The sequence below is a fragment of the Salvelinus fontinalis genome, chromosome 4 (assembly GCF_029448725.1).
Source record: "Salvelinus fontinalis isolate EN_2023a chromosome 4, ASM2944872v1, whole genome shotgun sequence".
In the NCBI taxonomy this organism is placed as follows: Eukaryota; Metazoa; Chordata; class Actinopteri; order Salmoniformes; family Salmonidae; genus Salvelinus; species Salvelinus fontinalis.
In genome coordinates this window covers 29,972,811-29,990,086 of record NC_074668.1, presented here as the reverse complement: position 1 = coordinate 29,990,086, position 17,276 = coordinate 29,972,811, and the positions used below count along the sequence as shown (strand labels likewise).

At 41.9% G+C, this 17,276-nt stretch overlaps 2 protein-coding genes across 2 annotated transcripts; both read right to left on the bottom strand.

Moving 5' to 3' along the window:
* Positions 1-43: 43 nt before the first annotated feature.
* On the bottom strand, positions 44-10,923 carry LOC129853494 (carnitine O-acetyltransferase-like). The gene is made up of 14 exons (XM_055919602.1): positions 10,209-10,923; positions 8,988-9,266; positions 8,523-8,641; positions 4,948-5,001; positions 4,170-4,335; positions 3,846-4,020; positions 3,455-3,633; positions 3,238-3,338; positions 2,132-2,251; positions 1,914-2,036; positions 1,668-1,803; positions 1,507-1,569; positions 1,213-1,350; positions 44-991 (listed from the first exon to the last, which is right to left on the bottom strand). The coding sequence occupies exons 1-14, from the start codon at positions 10,302-10,304 to the stop codon at positions 776-778; spliced, it is 1,965 nt and encodes a 654-aa protein (XP_055775577.1). The 5' UTR covers positions 10,305-10,923; the 3' UTR covers positions 44-775.
* A 530-nt stretch (positions 10,924-11,453) lies between these two features.
* On the bottom strand, positions 11,454-12,996 carry LOC129853495 (immediate early response gene 5-like protein). Its single transcript, XM_055919603.1, has one exon. It carries the CDS (start codon positions 12,820-12,822, stop codon positions 11,926-11,928), a length of 897 nt encoding a protein of 298 aa, XP_055775578.1. The 5' UTR covers positions 12,823-12,996; the 3' UTR covers positions 11,454-11,925.
* Between the last annotated feature and the right edge of the window lie 4,280 nt (positions 12,997-17,276).

The following is a 17,276-nucleotide window of genomic DNA, read 5'->3' as shown; positions in this document are numbered from 1 at the left end:
TTCTATTATACAGTATTTAATGAAATTTAGGCAGTTACTGGAGGACAGTTTTTCCTTAGTTTAATCAATATTGTCAGGTTTTGTAACATTAAAATAAATACTCAAAGTGTAAATGATTATCATTACAGCAGTCTTTGGTTTAGTTTTTTTAGTTGTATAGAAAACATTTACCAATGTGAATCAAAGCAGAACCACTAAGCAAGTCATTATTATGGCACATCTGGTATAGTATGGCACACAATTTCATTACTTAAATAACTTAACTGTTTGAACTGATTCTTTTTTAAATATGAAATAACAAATATGTAGGTAAACAAAAGGAATAAATGCATGTAAAAACAACCAGAATAACATTTAAGACAGCACCAACATGTGTAGACTTAAAAAAATAAAATAATAATCATTTAAAAAAACATAATATAGTCACCATGATCTGGTGTGGATCTTTCTTTAACATAAGGTTCTAACTATCTGGAAATGGACAAACCCATATCATTAAACATGAAATGTATAACTTTCCATCAGTCATACTCACTTTTCACTGACGTACAGGTATAGTCTTCTGGGTATAACAGGACTTTCCTTCCCACACATATCAAGTCTACCTGAAAGGCCCAAAAGCTTTCCAAGGCCCACCTAAATCGGTGCAACGTGCTTCTCCTCTCTCCATGTTAGAGCACTAGATATACCAGGGTGGCTTTAGTTTCTCCCACTACATCCAGCACAGGTTCAGTCCCACACAGCCCTACAGAGGAGCCATGTCCCCTGTGGGGCCTCACTGCTTAGCATTAGCTGTCTCCTCCAGCAGAGACCTCATGTCTCTCAGAGCCTTCTTCACACCCCGGCCAAAGTTGGCAGCATGTGTCTCTTCACAGCTGTTGAAGGCTGTAATGGCAATGTTGATGTGGTCTGCCATGGGGTTGTAACACACTCCATAGCCATCCGGCACCATCGGACCGAAGCACATCACACAGTCCGTCTTAGCACCAGCCTGAAGAAGAGACAGTGAAAAATGACATTTTAGGCATTAGCATTTACAAATGCGGTCCAAACCTTATCATTGTCTAATAAACTAAAATGAGACCAAACCTTACATAGTACTTGTATTTACAATGTTTTTAGTCATGTTACCACTGGCTACAGATCTGAAACTTGACCTCTTATAAGTTGCATTTTGGGATGCTTAATATCTCACATAAACAGCTTGCATACCTGGCTGGTGGAGAGATTAAAGTGTTCAGCCACAGCATAGGCTGTATCCATGAATATCTCTGGCATGGAAGTCAGTTCTTCAATCGCCTGCAACTTCAGGCCAAGGAGATGTCTGTCTATGGCCTGGCCATGAATTGCCTGCTCAGTAACAGACATACATAAAAGCACAAAATAAATGTACATTGCAGTGGGTGGGGACAAGCATGTTATTACAGTAACTGTAGATTTATTATTATTGTGTTATTACAGTAACTGTAGATTTCCATCAAAAACTGATAGAGTTCCAGTCCTCACCATATGAGTGTATTCTCTGTGGGCTTGGCATGCTTTGTCCAATAGAAAAACCTTCTCTGTGTTCTGTCAACATATAGTAAAACATACATTATTGCAGTACAGTAACAGCCAGTGGTTAGTGTCTATTTACTGTCAACATCCAGGTTTCAGAGTTGACTCACCGGTTTAGCTGGGTCCTCCATCGCCTGGACAAAGTTGAGCGAGTCGTTGGAGCAGGAGCGGATGGTGTCTGTTCGACCAAGTGCAAACATACGCAAGGACGCACTCTCATAGGTAGAACAGCACATCTTATACATTCTGAAACATGAAAGATCAGTAAGTCTCAAATGTGGCAAAGTGACAGGTTAAGGTAACCCAACTGCTGTTTCAGATGCTGCTTTTTATAGTAGAAATGTAATGAAACCCACCTGAAGTAGGCAAGCTGTAGAGCCATTTGTATAAAGGCATCTGGACTCAACTTGTGCGCCCTTGGAACATTTCTCCCATAGTCAGAAAAGAAGACCACGTTCACATCCAAGTCATGTGACATTCTGGGGTATAAAAAAAAAGTCAGCCAAAGGGTGAGAAACACTTCAGACATGTTTGAATAGAAACTGCTAGGAAAACCGAAACAGAATCTGCTTACATGTTCATATTCTGCTTGGCCGACTCAATATCCTTCTTCACCTCAGGTGTGATGTTAAAACGCAGTTTGGGAGGCATGGGCAGAGGGGTCATGGGAGTTCGTACTACCTCCATCCTCCTCCTGTTTAAACACAAAACAAAGGGCCAATCAGTTGTTGAAACAATAACAAAGCCCCGCCACTGTTTCGGTAATAAGCTGAGGGATTGGGCTGGAGAAATGTAATCGCTCAAATTCATAGACAGAGGTCTGACCATGCAAGGTCTGACCATCCATGATAAAAAATTATAGTTTTGACCATGTTGAGGCTATACAGTGTGTTTCCCTATACTTTGTTTACAAACATTGGAGCAAAACAAGTTTAAATTACGACAGTTGAACTAAGCTCATGAGGAATTTATAAGTTATATTCTTTAAGAATAAATGGGTACATATCATTAATTTGTAAGTCCAAAAATGGATGTAGCAACTGCTGTGGTAATGGTCACAGCCTCGTCATGGTCAGTAGGCCAGGGTCATGGTCACAGCCTGGTCATGGTCAGTAGGCCAGGGTCATGGTCAAAGCCTGGTCATGGTCAGTAGGCCAGGGTCATGGTCAAAGCCTGGTCATGGTCAGTAGGCCAGGGTCATGGTCAAAGCCTGGTCATGGTCAGTAGGCCAGGGTCATGGTCACAGCCTGGTCATGGTCAGTAGGCCAGGGTCATGGTCAAAGCCTGGTCATGGTCAGTAGGCCAGGGTCATGGTCAAAGCCTGGTCATGGTCAGTAGGCCAGGGTCATGGTCAAAGCCTGGTCATGGTCAGTAGGCCAGGGTCATGGTCAAAGCCTGGTCATGGTCAGTAGGCCAGGGTCATGGTCAAAGCCTGGTCATGGTCAGTAGGCTTCAAATGGCAGTTAAGAGTTTTTAAAAGGATGAGGCACTATCTGAACATGACAAACTGGAAATCTTCAAAATGCTTGCTATGCTCAGGCACAATGCACCTGATCCGGTTGGAAAAGTAGCCATTGCAGCCAGCAATCTGTGCCAAAGTTCTTCTCTAGAGTACACATTGACCACAGAAATACTATGTACCATTAATCAATTAATGAAATATATTCTGTAATGCCTTACATGTACTCAACCACATGGTCCACCAAGAACACAATGGGTGGGCCTTCAGCTGGGGCATGCTCATACACCAGACCACATGTACCATCTTCACCCACAATAAACTGGGGATTAAATAACAAACATTATAAAAATGGCAAGAGACTTGTGAATTAAAATATGAAGCAAAATATCTAGGAGGATGCAACCTTTGTTCTATAGTTCTAATCTCAGAGCTCACCTGTAACGTCTTATCAAACCAGCGGTTGCCACTGTTCCAGCGACTCCCTCCACCATGCAGCATCTGGGCAGCAACACGACTCTGGTACCGCTGCTCAGACATCTGTGGCATGGGGGCGTCTAGACACACCGTGAATATGCTCTTTTGGATAGCACGGACAGACTCCTTATTTGTCTTGTCTAGGGGGGAAAACGATACAATAAGCTACCCAACAAGGACCTAGAGGAAATCATTGACCAATAGCTCTAAAACAGTGTGTCCAAAGTGATAGGTTGCTTCCAGTTACTCTTACGTTATGGCTCAAAAATGGCTTTTGTTTATTTGGTGAGTCACCCAATATGCTCCTCTGAGCCCTCACTGTCATAGTGATGTCCCCCCTCCATTGCCATACCTTTGATGAGGTTGTTGTAGGCTTTGCCCCAGGTGTTGCGGTGCTGGGAGGTCAGGATGCCTATAGGCTCCTTGTTGCTCTGCAGGGACGAGTTCCAGACCTTCTCCAGTTGCATGTAGATCTGGTCCACCGTCAGTGGTGAGCCATCGCTGTTATACACATCCAGGACAAAGAACTAAGGCCAGAGGGAGAAGGCTAATCAGCATTTGAGATTTGGTTAAGTGAGTTACAGCCAAGAAACTAACAATGCAACGTGATTGATCTCCTCTGTGTTATAGCAACATAAAGCAGCAGCAAAGAGAGCAAAGCAAAGCTCTAGTTTACCTGGAAGTTATGGACCACAGTGATGTGAGTAGGGGCCACTTTCCCGATAGCGTGGTTGACCACAGTGTCTCTCTTTGGTCCAGGGATACGACAGGAGGACAGGATCTGGTAGTACTGGTCCATACACAGAGGCTTCCCACCCAAATACTCAATAGGCAACGTCTCACTAAGACACAGAGTTAGAGTCAACCAGGGTGACGAACACGTTAGATGTACAGGTTACTGCCAAAATAAAAGAAACACCAACATAAGGTGTCTTAATAGGCCATTGGGCCACTACAAGCCAGAAAAGCTTCAATGCACCTTGGCATAGATTCTACAAGTGTCTGGAACTCTATTGGAGGGATGCGACACAATTCTTCCAGAAGAAATTTGATAATTTGGTGTTTTGCTGATGGTAGTGGAAAACGCTGTCTCAGGCACCACTCCAGAATCTCCCGTAAGTGTTCAATTGGGAGATCTGGTGACTGAGACGGCCATGGCAAATGACTTAGATCGTTTTCATGCTCATCCAACCATTCAGTGACCACTCGTCCCCTGTGGATGGTGGCATTGTCATCCTATGAGGGCGTAGCCATGGGTAGCTAAAATAATTGCCTGCCCTGCATTTTTATACATGACCCCAAGCATGATAGGATGTTAATTGCTTAATTAACTCAGGAAACACATCTGTGTGGAAGGACCTGCTTTCAATATACTTTGTATCCCTCATTTACTCAAGAGTTTCAATTATTTTGGCAGTTACCTGTATATCATTAAAAGAGATAATATTACTAACCTGTCAATCATTTTTTTGAAGTCCAAAACCCCTGCAATCAATTTTGCAGCAAACCTGAGCAGAAAACATTGTTGAATTAATAATGAAACCATATATGGTATTTCTTCATCCAACTGACATTCAGTCTTTCACCGCTCCCCATCTCATGTTCTATTCACATAATCTACACTTTAGTGCACTATTTTGTTTTCCATGGCCTCATATTTAGTCTAGCGGTTAAGAACATTGGGCCAGTATACGAAAAGTCGCTGGTTCGAATACCCGAGCCGACTAGGTGAAAAATCTGCCGATGTGCCCTTAAGCAAGGCATTTAACCATCATATGCTTCAGGGGCGCCATGCTGCTATGGCTGACTTTGTAAACAACATATTTCACTGCATCTATCAAGTGTATGTGACAATAAAAATGTATTTTTATTTTATCTCCAACCAGTCTTGCTTAAGTCAGACTCAGGACCACGATTATTATTATTATAAGAAACATCTGTCTATTTTGATTCTATATCTCCACATTTAGTGAACTGTCTGTGTCACTCTAGTCTAGTGGCTAAGATGGTGTACAGTACAGTATATTGTTGAATAATTGGCTTTTCATATGAGCATTGGAGTCTGCTCTAGTATCCTCTTCTAGTCTACTGTATAAGTTTGGCACTGTCCGTAATATCGAAGCAGTACCACATAGCGGCAAATGTTTTGCAAGAATGGTCCAGCTGAAGCGAACTCAATGGCAGCCCACTCTTACACCCATGTGTGCGTGCTCTCTCTATAGTACATTCACTGACACGTTTTGCTCAACAAAAACCCACGTAAGCTCACAATGTTGACTGCGTACCTTATGGATCACTGTTGTCCAAAAAAGCTGAGCAATGCTTTGAACAGCCAATGTGCCTAAAATAGCCAGCACGGAGGGGAAGTCTGTCTAAAGGACAGTATGAAACTCAAGCCTATTCTCAAGCTCAAGCTATGGTGTAATACAACACTAGTCAATCACTTTCTACTAACTTGCTTTCTAAGAAGCAGTAGGCCTATAAAACGTGCTTTTCATTGATGTGTAGGACAGCCATAAAGACTTGTCAGTGATGTGTAGGACAGCCATAAAGACTTGTCAGTGATGTGTAGGACAGCCATAAAGACTTGTCAGTGATGTGTAGGACAGCCATAAAGACTTGTCAGTGATGTGTAGGACAGCCATAAAGACTTGTCAGTGATGTGTAGGACAGCCATAAAGACTTGTCAGTGATGTGTAGGACAGCCATAAAGACTTGTCAGTGATGTGTAGGACAGCCATAAAGACTTGTCAGTGATGTGTAGGACAGCCATAAAGACTTGTCAGTGATGTGTAGGACAGCCATAAAGACTTGTCAGTGATGTGTAGGACAGCCATAAAGACTTGTCAGTGATGTGTAGGACAGCCATAAAGACTTGTCAGTGATGTGTAGGACAGCCATAAAGACTTGTCAGTGATGTGTAGGACAGCCATAAAGACTTGTCAGTGATGTGTAGGACAGCCATAAAGACTTGTCAGTGATGTGTAGGACAGCCATAAAGACTTGTCAGTGATGTGTAGGACAGCCATAAAGACTTGTCAGTGATGTGTAGGACAGCCATAAAGACTTGTCAGTGATGTGTAGGACAGCCATAAAGACTTGTCAGTGATGTGTAGGACAGCCATAAAGACTTGTCAGTGATGTGTAGGACAGCCATAAAGACTTGTCAGTGATGTGTAGGACAGCCATAAAGACTTGTCAGTGATGTGTAGGACAGCCATAAAGACTTGTCAGTGATGTGTAGGACAGCCATAAAGACTTGTCATTGATGTGTAGGACAGCCATAAAGACTTGTCAGTGATGTGTAGGACAGCCATAAAGACTTTTCATTGATGTGTAGGACAGCCATAAAGACTTGTCAGCGATGTGTAGGACAGCCATAAAGACTTGTCAGCGATGTGTAGGACAGCCATAAAGACTTGTCAGCGATGTGTAGGACAGCCATAAAGACTTGTCAGCGATGTGTAGGACAGCCATAAAGACTTGTCAGCGATGTGTAGGACAGCCATAAAGACTTGTCAGCGATGTGTAGGACAGCCATAAAGACTTGTCAGCGATGTGTAGGACAGCCATAAAGACTTGTCAGCGATGTGTAGGACAGCCATAAAGACTTGTCAGCGATGTGTAGGACAGCCATAAAGACTTGTCAGCGATGTGTAGGACAGCCATAAAGACTTGTCAGCGATGTGTAGGACAGCCATAAAGACTTGTCAGTGATGTGTAGGACAGCCATAAAGACTTGTCAGTGATGTGTAGGACAGCCATAAAGACTTGTCAGTGATGTGTAGGACAGCCATAAAGACTTGTCAGTGATGTGTAGGACAGCCATAAAGACTTGTCAGTGATGTGTAGGACAGCCATAAAGACTTGTCAGTGATGTGTAGGACAGCCATAAAGACTTGTCAGTGATGTGTAGGACAGCCATAAAGACTTGTCAGTGATGTGTAGGACAGCCATAAAGACTTGTCAGTGATGTGTAGGACAGCCATAAAGACTTGTCAGTGATGTGTAGGACAGCCATAAAGACTTTTCAGTGATGTGTAGGACAGCCATAAAGACTTTTCATTGATGTGTAGGACAGCCATAAAGACTTGTCAGCGATGTGTAGGACAGCCATAAAGACTTGTCAGCGATGTGTAGGACAGCCATAAAGACTTGTCAGCGATGTGTAGGACAGCCATAAAGACTTGTCAGCGATGTGTAGGACAGCCATAAAGACTTGTCAGCGATGTGTAGGACAGCCATAAAGACTTGTCAGCGATGTGTAGGACAGCCATAAAGACTTGTCAGCGATGTGTAGGACAGCCATAAAGACTTGTCAGCGATGTGTAGGACAGCCATAAAGACTTGTCAGCGATGTGTAGGACAGCCATAAAGACTTGTCAGCGATGTGTAGGACAGCCATAAAGACTTGTCAGCGATGTGTAGGACAGCCATAAAGACTTGTCAGCGATGTGTAGGACAGCCATAAAGACTTGTCAGCGATGTGTAGGACAGCCATAAAGACTTGTCAGCGATGTGTAGGACAGCCATAAAGACTTGTCAGCGATGTGTAGGACAGCCATAAAGACTTGTCAGCGATGTGTAGGACAGCCATAAAGACTTGTCAGCGATGTGTAGGACAGCCATAAAGACTTGTCAGTGATGTGTAGGACAGCCATAAAGACTTGTCAGTGATGTGTAGGACAGCCATAAAGACTTGTCAGTGATGTGTAGGACAGCCATAAAGACTTGTCAGTGATGTGTAGGACAACCATAAAGACTTGTCAGTGATGTGTAGGACAGCCATAAAGACTTGTCAGCGATGTGTAGGACAGCCATAAAGACTTGTCAGTGATGTGTAGGACAGCCATAAAGACTTGTCAGTGATGTGTAGGACAGCCATAAAGACTTGTCAGTGATGTGTAGGACAGCCATAAAGACTTGTCAGCGATGGAGGGCTGATGGAGAGAAGGCATCTAAACTGTCTTGTCACAATGGCTGGTTTTAGTACAGTGGTCTCAGACACGCATGGTTCCTTGTTGCTCACCTCATTTGTCCTTGGCGATCTTGGAAGGTCATGCGGGGCAGGGCCACCCCTGGGCTGGAATAGACTGCCACAGGCATCCGGCAATCCAGATAGGCTGACTGCATCCACCACTCTGTGAGCTACATAAACAGCAATGACAATGCTATAGTCCAGCAAGTATCAGATAATTTTCTCCTAAACACATTCGCATGTTATGATATATGCAAGGGAGTAAACCTATGGGTAAATGTTAAATGTAATCTTGAAAAGTGCGGGAAATGGATGGAATTAACATCACATTACGTAATTGCATAATGGATGTAATACAGGGATCTTTTCCTGCCAATCAACACAGATCTTTAGCTGCCTGTATCCCTCTAAGGACTTATTTAATTTTTCTTTCAACCTCTATTGGCCATGCACTGCCCTACCACATAAACCTCTTCTTTATGTGACCTTCTCTGTTCAACTACAGTATGTACCAACCCAGTTTCCTTTGTTGCTGGCTCTGCGCTCCAGGCTTCTCTGCAACCTGTCTCCTACCCCACCAGGAATGAGGAACTCCTTGACCAGCTTGCGTGTGTGATCCAGCTCCTCCTCACTGAGCAGGGGCTCCAGCATCAAAAGGTAGCGCTCAAATGTCTGCCTCAGTGGAGGCACTGGCAGCTTGGGCAAATTGTCCTGGTGGTGCGAAGATCTCTTTGGGAGGATAGTCACTGACACTGGCTTGACCAGGTGATATGGCTTCACCAAGCCTGACCTTAGCTAAAAATAAAATAAATCTGTCATTGCATTTCTAATAAATAATTTGTTCTGCATTCAATATAACATAATTCAATACCATACATGTCTAGGATGATATTTTGTATTTTAAAGTATCTAAAATATTAGTATCCACAGTTGATAATCCCATTGGCATATAAAATATATCAACAATGTTGGTTGACAACCACAGAGCTGATTTATAGGCCTATATTTGCCAGCAACTGTCAACACCATGACAAAGTGCCATTGCAAAAGAAACCAGAACATAATAAAAACAGACAAAACTGAGATTAACAAAGTGATTAACATTTATTTACATTCGTTTCAATGTAAAAAGGTGTGATCAAAATAATCCTATTTCATGAACCAAAAACCTTTTGAAAAAATAGATTGTTAGAACACTGTATGATCTAATTTTATGACAGAAACTTGAGACCAAAACAGATCTATCAAGTTTAGTATGTTAACACCATGACACAGTGCCTATTTGTTTGGACTGTGCTTGGCTGTCAAGTTTCCTGATAGCTTTTTAAAGTTAGAATATAAATAGCCAGTTCTGCTACGGTGCGTGAACACTTGCAATGAACATGCACCACACCTAAAAAGCAATCTGTTGGCTATTTACAATTGTATGATAGTTTAACCCACTGTTTAATCTTAATCTGATATAGACAACCATGAAACCTTGAAATTGACGGCTATCCATGTTATAACCTAATATTGAGACTCGAGTGATAGCTACAATGGGGTAAATGCTAATTTGATATGATTTTCGTGGAGAAATTCGGAGTGCCCTGACTTCACATTTTAGGCTACAATAATAACAGTTACCTAACCTGGTGCCCCACCCTCATTTACAGCAGTAATAGTGAACGCGCTGCTCTTACTTATGGGCGCACAACTGCGCACTCATGAATTAGGCTATAAAAACGTTTGACTCACCACGGCTCTCACAAGAAGACCCAGCATTTTTTCATAGAAATGGCCCCGCAAGGCTTTGCTTGTTGTTAATTTTAAAAAAACACCTCGAACTGTCATTTCATTCCTCAAGGACGTAGCCTACGCATGACGTTTGTTACTCAGAAATATCGGTGTTCTCCGCCGCCCCCCGATCATAACCCGAACCGATATGGCTCCAATTCTGTTGCAAAACATTTCGTCTGGTTTTGCAACAGAAACAGTCTACTCCAAAAGGAAAACGCAAACGATAGTTTCTATTGGACAAATTCAAGTAGGTCCCTCCCAGTTTCCGTTGTTAAACGGCAAAAGGTTTCCGTAATGAATACATCCTTGGAGAGGGCTAAATTGTTGCCTATATTCAATCGGCCTTCGCTATCTGGAATCCTTGGGACGTACCCCCTCATTGAAGGAGAAGGCACAGATAAACGTATAAATGTGAAGCCTCCGGCTGGCGTTTCCACTCACTACCAAATATGGTGATGAGAGGAAGCCAAGTGGCTGGCAGTGGGAGAAGATGAAGCGAGATGGATTTGGCCGACGTTCTGCACATTTTCTCATCGAGGAAACATTTCATCTCCATACAGTTTGTTACCAAAATTAAAATCCCTTTAAAACTAAAAAAAACTGGATGAACTGATTTTTGAAGACTTTACCAACGTTTCTAAAAATGGCGTTGTTTAGAAAGAGCGCAAAGGCGAATTGAGTTATTGCACACGCGCACTTAACAGAGTAGGCGTTCCTCAACGGAAATATGCAAATAAATGTATTTAGTTACAAATAAATTATAGTCCCTTGCTTTGTAGAGTGCCATAATTAAGTATGATGGTACAGAAATAGTGTAAGACATCATTACACAAAAATGTACTTGGTCTACAGGCCTAATTAAAACAGCCTATACTGGTCTATGAAATGCATAACACACCTGCTAATTTTCTTATAATTTCACGGGAGTTATCAAAATGCATTTGGCAATAAATTGGTGTAGTTCTTTTCCATCATCGCATGGTGGAGCTGGTTCTGCATCACACATTTGAGCAAGGCATGCAAGGCACATGAAGGCAACAACATGGTGCAGGAAAAAGCTCCATGTCCAGTGAATTACATATACACACTAGAATACAATTTGAATGCGCTGTGTTGAAGCCACCGTACCTCCATCTTGGTACTCCCCCACCAGTGTAAAAACTTTTTTTTTTGGAAGCTATATAATTGCATTTATTGCCCACATTCGTTTGCCACATGTATTTTATTACAGACACCTTCATGTAAGATACACATTCAAAATAAAAAAAGATGTAAAAAAAATCCTTAAAGTCAAATTTTTGGGACATTACTAATGTTACTGTCCCCAATACAACAACAAAAATACTTACATACATTTAATTTTCCCTTGAAACATTTAAATGAAATGCTGTAAAATTCCATTAATTGCTACCGAGGACTGCACATACTGGGGAATGCCAATATGGCCGGCCCGTGGCTTCAAAGCCTCTAAATGGCCAATAGACATACATAGCATCAGCAATCAATGGTTGCTATAGGTCATTGCACATATTGCGCGAGTCCTCTCCCCAAAGTACAATTTAAATTGAGTTCAACAGCTTTTAAATTGAAAAAGAGCAGAACAGTGTTAAGTATATCAATTGTCTATTTTATTTGGGACCACCAATGGTTTGTAGAAAAATGTAAAATGTGTCAATCAAAAAGCCTCAATTGCTCTAGTCCATGCACCGCTGCCCGCCAGTGCTTGTTTACAGCAGTTTGTTTGTCCGTTTACTACCTGTTCCACGTCCGTTTGCCAGTTCAACAGCTCAGTAAACCCCGAGCCTAACACTGACATGAGGTTGGAGATGTTCGGTGTGTCCAGTTGTTCGGAATTACAACAAGAAACGTCATCAGACCTAATGCGTTTGCATGACATGGGCACAAAGTCTGACAGATAATCGGAATCAGAAGCATCACTTGAATCAATTTTTCTTTTCTTATGAGAACTTTGCGGGCCCTGACCATGTTGTTTTAATGACACGCAGTAGTCTGGGGGGAGATATCCATTCTCGACAGTAGTCACCACATGTGTGTCCAAGTCCAATACAGTCTTTTGGTTGTGTGTGTTTGAGACAGGAATGTCCCGGTTGGCTGTGTAAGGTTCCGCATAACAGTCCCAGCAGACCCCCGAGTACTTGAGGTTAGAGTCACATTGACAGACAGGAGCCATGAAACAGGCAGGTGCCGTTTGGATGTGCGCTTCGGGCACCATTGCTGGGTGGCAAGCCGATTGTGGCGCTGCGCAGTGGTAAGTGTCCAACACATCCCCTGTGTAGTTGCAGCAAAACTCACCAGCTAGATCCTCACAGTTCCCGGTCATTTCAAAAGAGTCCTGCTTTTCATCACAGACCGTCCTCATCTCCCCGTTCTGCTGTAGGTAGCTATACATTTCTGCAAACTCCATGCTCATGTAAAAATCTCTAGCGTTTTTCAGCACATATGTGACCAGCAAGTGCTTGTGGAGCTTGATACCTCCTCTCTGCGTTCTGGAGTTATGTATTTTCCGCAAAGAAATAGAGATCAAATTCTGTGCGTCAACTGCACACGCCATGATAATAAATGTACACTTCTATTTGTCACCTACTCTAGTGAATAAAATAGACTGTCTTCTGGACGTAAAAATATAAGTAATTTGCCTATTATAGAAGTAAATTCGTGGAGAAAATCTGAACATGCTTTCTCATGCTTTCTGGGTATGGGCATGGATTTACGCCCATTTTTGCTGTGAACAATTTAAAGACATCTCACATAGGTTCCTCCCCATCACGGGTTCCACCAACGAAACCCCGGCGTTGTCAAAGACTGACTTTTTTGCCTCGGCTTATAGTTTGTACTGGCCAATGAGGGAGAGGCGGTTCTTCGCTACTATTCAAATATATGTGTGCCAAAAGCGTACCAGGATGCACAATTGCGCATTACGCATAAGTAGGCCTTCATTTCTCCCCAATGATAAAACGTGGAAACTGGTTGTACTTCTGGTATTGCTATTTATTTAGTACATCTTCAAACATTTAAATTCATTAAATGACTTACCATTTCAACTCATCACACACACACACACACACACACACACACACACACACACACACACACACACACACACACACACACACACACACACACACACACACACACACACACACACACACACACACACACACACACACACACAGGTTAGGGATGAATCAGTTCATGTGCACCTGGAGGTGATGTCATAAAGTCCCAGTGATTCACGGAAACCTCTCTGTCACTAAGCATTTATGTCTGGTTAGGAAAGCTCCCTGTTGATAGACTAATCAGCCAACTGAACTGCACATCTGCTGGTAGTAGACAGATAGCTGACATCATACAGCACACCTGCACACTGCGTTCATGTTCTGCCAAATAGGTTACAGTAATAGAGGTAGGCCTAACCACTCAGGTAAAAATAATAAATAAAGAATCATCTTTAAGGCTATTATGGCCTGATAATACTGTTTGTAAACTTGGTAGTCATGTGTGATGGTATGTCTGTCAGTGTAGCATTGTTGTCAGTGTTTGGGTGTGTATTTTTCAATGGGTCCAGAATGAGGGACTCAAATGAGTGTGACTCATTATTGCTTTCTTTGAAGTTTGACACAAGGGATTTCCCCAACCCACAAGTTGATGACTCAAATATCTTTCAAATATAACACACTGGCAAAGAAGGAGGCATCGTGAGAACCATACAGCATACTGCCATTATACTAAAGTCAGTGTTGTTGGAGTTTTTAAATGTAGTAAAAGATAGGAATGAAAGAAAATACCCAATAAGAAAACTTGAATGCACCTGTGCAATGAGTGAAAGCGCTCAATCTCATCCACGGCCATTTATTTCCTTTTTTTGACACTGACATTGCAAATGTCAAGTCAGGGCACATAAACTATGACAGCCGCACACAGTTAACATCACTGTCAGAGTGGCGCATATAACAGGATGAAGGTCAAATGTTTAGCACCATGTCACCATCTCTGGCAGACAGAGAGACATCTACAGTGGTGCTAATGCGCATATGTGGCCTGCAGCGATACACCCGTCTTGTGTGCCATCCTTGACTAACTAAAATAAATTAAATATTGTCATTTAAAGGATGCATAAGCACTCAGATTGTATTTTAAACTTAAGCAGCAGTATAAAAATGTCCATATTATAACATGTTAATTACTTTACTTGCCCTTAGCACAATTGATAATAACTCCATTACTTGTTCAAACAGCTCGATGGTCAAACCAAGGAGAAACAATGCAAGGAAGTAGACAAGTAGCCTCAATTTACTCAGTGAGAAAGAATGGGCTTCAGAAATTAGTGATCAGCAAGACGGAGAAACGGCAGCTAGTGACAATGCAGTGCTTCTGTCGGTTTTAACAGAGAAAATAGTCTCAGAGTGTACTAGTTTGGGGTTTTGGTGACACCTTGTGTATCACAAGTGATATAGATTCATAAGCGTGACAAAATACTTTTTTTGTCTCAACACTATTCTCTTCAAGGCTGTTAAAAGAGAATGGGAACGGTAAAAGTATACTAATTAATGTTGGATCTTTGAATTTCATAAATTATATCATTCAACAAAATACATTTCACCAAGCAGATGCTCATTGCTTTAATATAACTCTATAAACTTGTAAAATGCAAGCAGACCATTTCTATTCCCTGCAATGCAGTCTGCAAACTGCTTTCTGTGTATTAGGGAAGAGGGAAGGTACTGAAAGGGGAAAAAAGGAATGAGGCTGTAGACCAGTAAAGATGCATACAATTGTCACCACCAAGCAAGCGTGGTATATTTACATATGCAAATGCAAGGTTACAATAAGAAAAAGAAAAGTCAGGTATAGAATAATTCTTGCAAATTGAATAGCCAGTTTTAAACCTGATACTGTATATTGCCAGAATTTCACTTTGTTAATGCTACACTCCCATTTCAAAACTCTAACGAAGACAGCAAATGTTACCCTGTCAGTAACCCATAAGAGATTGCTAGCCATCTTAATATAAAATAGGAATAAAATGTATTGCTGTTGGCTCATTATGGAGCCAACACCTCCTTGAACCATAATACATACCTAAGTTTTACCATCAGTCACTGCTAAATATACAGTATGCAAGGTGTGTTGAAAATGGCATAGGTTCTATACGACGCTGCATCCATTCAAAATAAAAAGGAAAACTTAATGGACAGGTTGGATTTAGCTTTATTTACCACGTAACGTGGAGATACAGTATGATCCAATTGTACTATAGAATGTTCTTTGATGTTACATGTGGGAAACAGATGTATGTAATTCAATTCATTCACACATGAAAACATATGTTAAATTTAACACACGTGCTATGAAAGGGGGAGAAATCAGTAAAAAGTCTGGAAATTGAGCTTTTTTTCCACAGAGCTTAAGCTTTAGACAAAATATTTCTGTGTGTTCTGTATGTGCACGGCCCACAGCGAGAACAAGAAAGAAAACACTCCATTCCAAACCACATGCAATGGATTTTTCTGAGGCTACATAAATCAACCTTGTGTTTCAGATCTTTCTCACTATACCCTTTATGTTATTCCCAAGATATCCTGTTACTAGTTTCCTCCACAGTTTTCCATTTCCTGTGCATAGGATCACCTGTACAGAATGGTCTGGTTCCCTGCCCCATGCTCAGACTGGAAAACAGGAAAAAGGGTTCAAGGGTGTCCAACAAGTAGAATACTACTCCCACACACACAGCAGGGAAAACACAGCATGGCAGTACTCCCAATTCTTAGACCAGTACATTGTGTTTTAAGAACATTGAGCTTCCTTGCCTGAACACTGCCAGAAACAACACGAACTGAGGTGATTCCATTGCTAAATGAGGTACATTTATATTTTTCATATTTTCCACACTGCCTGGACACGCTGTTTTATTTCTCACATGTAGAGTCACCTTGGCTTAGTTCAGCCAATCAGCATAGCCATCACAATGGTTCACTGTTCTAAGGGGCTTCATTCTACGTATTTTGACATTACACTGTGATCAATACCATGGTGCTCTATAGGGTGTCCTCTTGACCATGTGCATCTCTGACAGTCAGTCACTTCACTGTTCAAGTGGGGCTCTCTAGCTCGCCTGTGGAAGCATGCAGATTTATTCCTGAGCGATGCTAGCTAGCTCCTGCATATTTGATTTAAGCCTTGTTTGCGTAACCTCTCTTTCGCTCCATCTCCCTCTTCCACTTTCTCCCTCTCCCTCTTTGTATTTTTCTGAGGCATCACTTTAATATGTATGCAAATAGTTGTGCTGCTCCATGCGTTAATTGGTGTGGCCTCCTGCAGTCGATCAGTCAGGCAGGCGGTCGGTCGGTGTGGGGAATGTGTTTGTATTTATGAGGCTGCATCAGTCCCTGCCAGCCTAATGTGAGGGAGCGTGACTGGCAGTGAGAGGCTCTGCAGTGCAGCCAGAGTGCAACCTTGCTGCCGCTCTGTGGAAGCCATTCTAGTCACAAACGATAAGTAGAGGTGACAATGTGTATGCCAATGCAGTCCTACTATTCTTTCCACTTCAATACCTGCCTTAATGAAAATATTACTCCCTGTCATGGTACAAGAACATACAATATATACTGTACCTATAGATTAATTTGGGGGAATGATTTTTAGATCTATCAAAATTAAAGATGAAGCTTTCATTGACAAGAAAATATTAAAATGATGCATTGAAAAAAAAGTGACGTAATTGCTGCAAAAAGTTTGTTGCCCAAGAAATTGGTGGCCTGTTGGCAAATCTTATAGGAAGGATCAGAGTAGAATATAACTCAATTGTGAGCAGAAGACAAGACATGTCAGCAAGTTGTTTGACTGCTTCAATCATCCTGTCTAAACTGAGCCCAGACGTGTCTGTCTGGCAGTCAGTGGGTTATTCTCCTGGATTGCCCTTCAAGTTGACAATTTAAGACCTCAGTCTTTGACAGTGATGTGGTTTATCAACTCCCTTCATGTCAGAAACATGCAGATATGAACACA

Excerpts from the sequence above, each read along its gene's own strand:
- LOC129853494 (XM_055919602.1), bottom strand. The coding sequence starts at position 10,304 with ATGACAGTTCGAGGTGTTTTTTTAAAATTAACAACAAGCAAAGCCTTG. Across the intron at positions 9,267-10,208 it reads GTCTTCTTGTGAGAGCCGTG|CTAAGGTCAGGCTTGGTGAA; the intron begins GTGAGTCAAACG and ends TTTTATTTTTAG. Across the intron at positions 2,252-3,237 it reads GACCATGTGGTTGAGTACAT|GAGGAGGATGGAGGTAGTAC; the intron begins GTAAGGCATTAC and ends GTGTTTAAACAG.
- LOC129853495 (XM_055919603.1), bottom strand. The coding sequence starts at position 12,822 with ATGGCGTGTGCAGTTGACGCACAGAATTTGATCTCTATTTCTTTGCGG.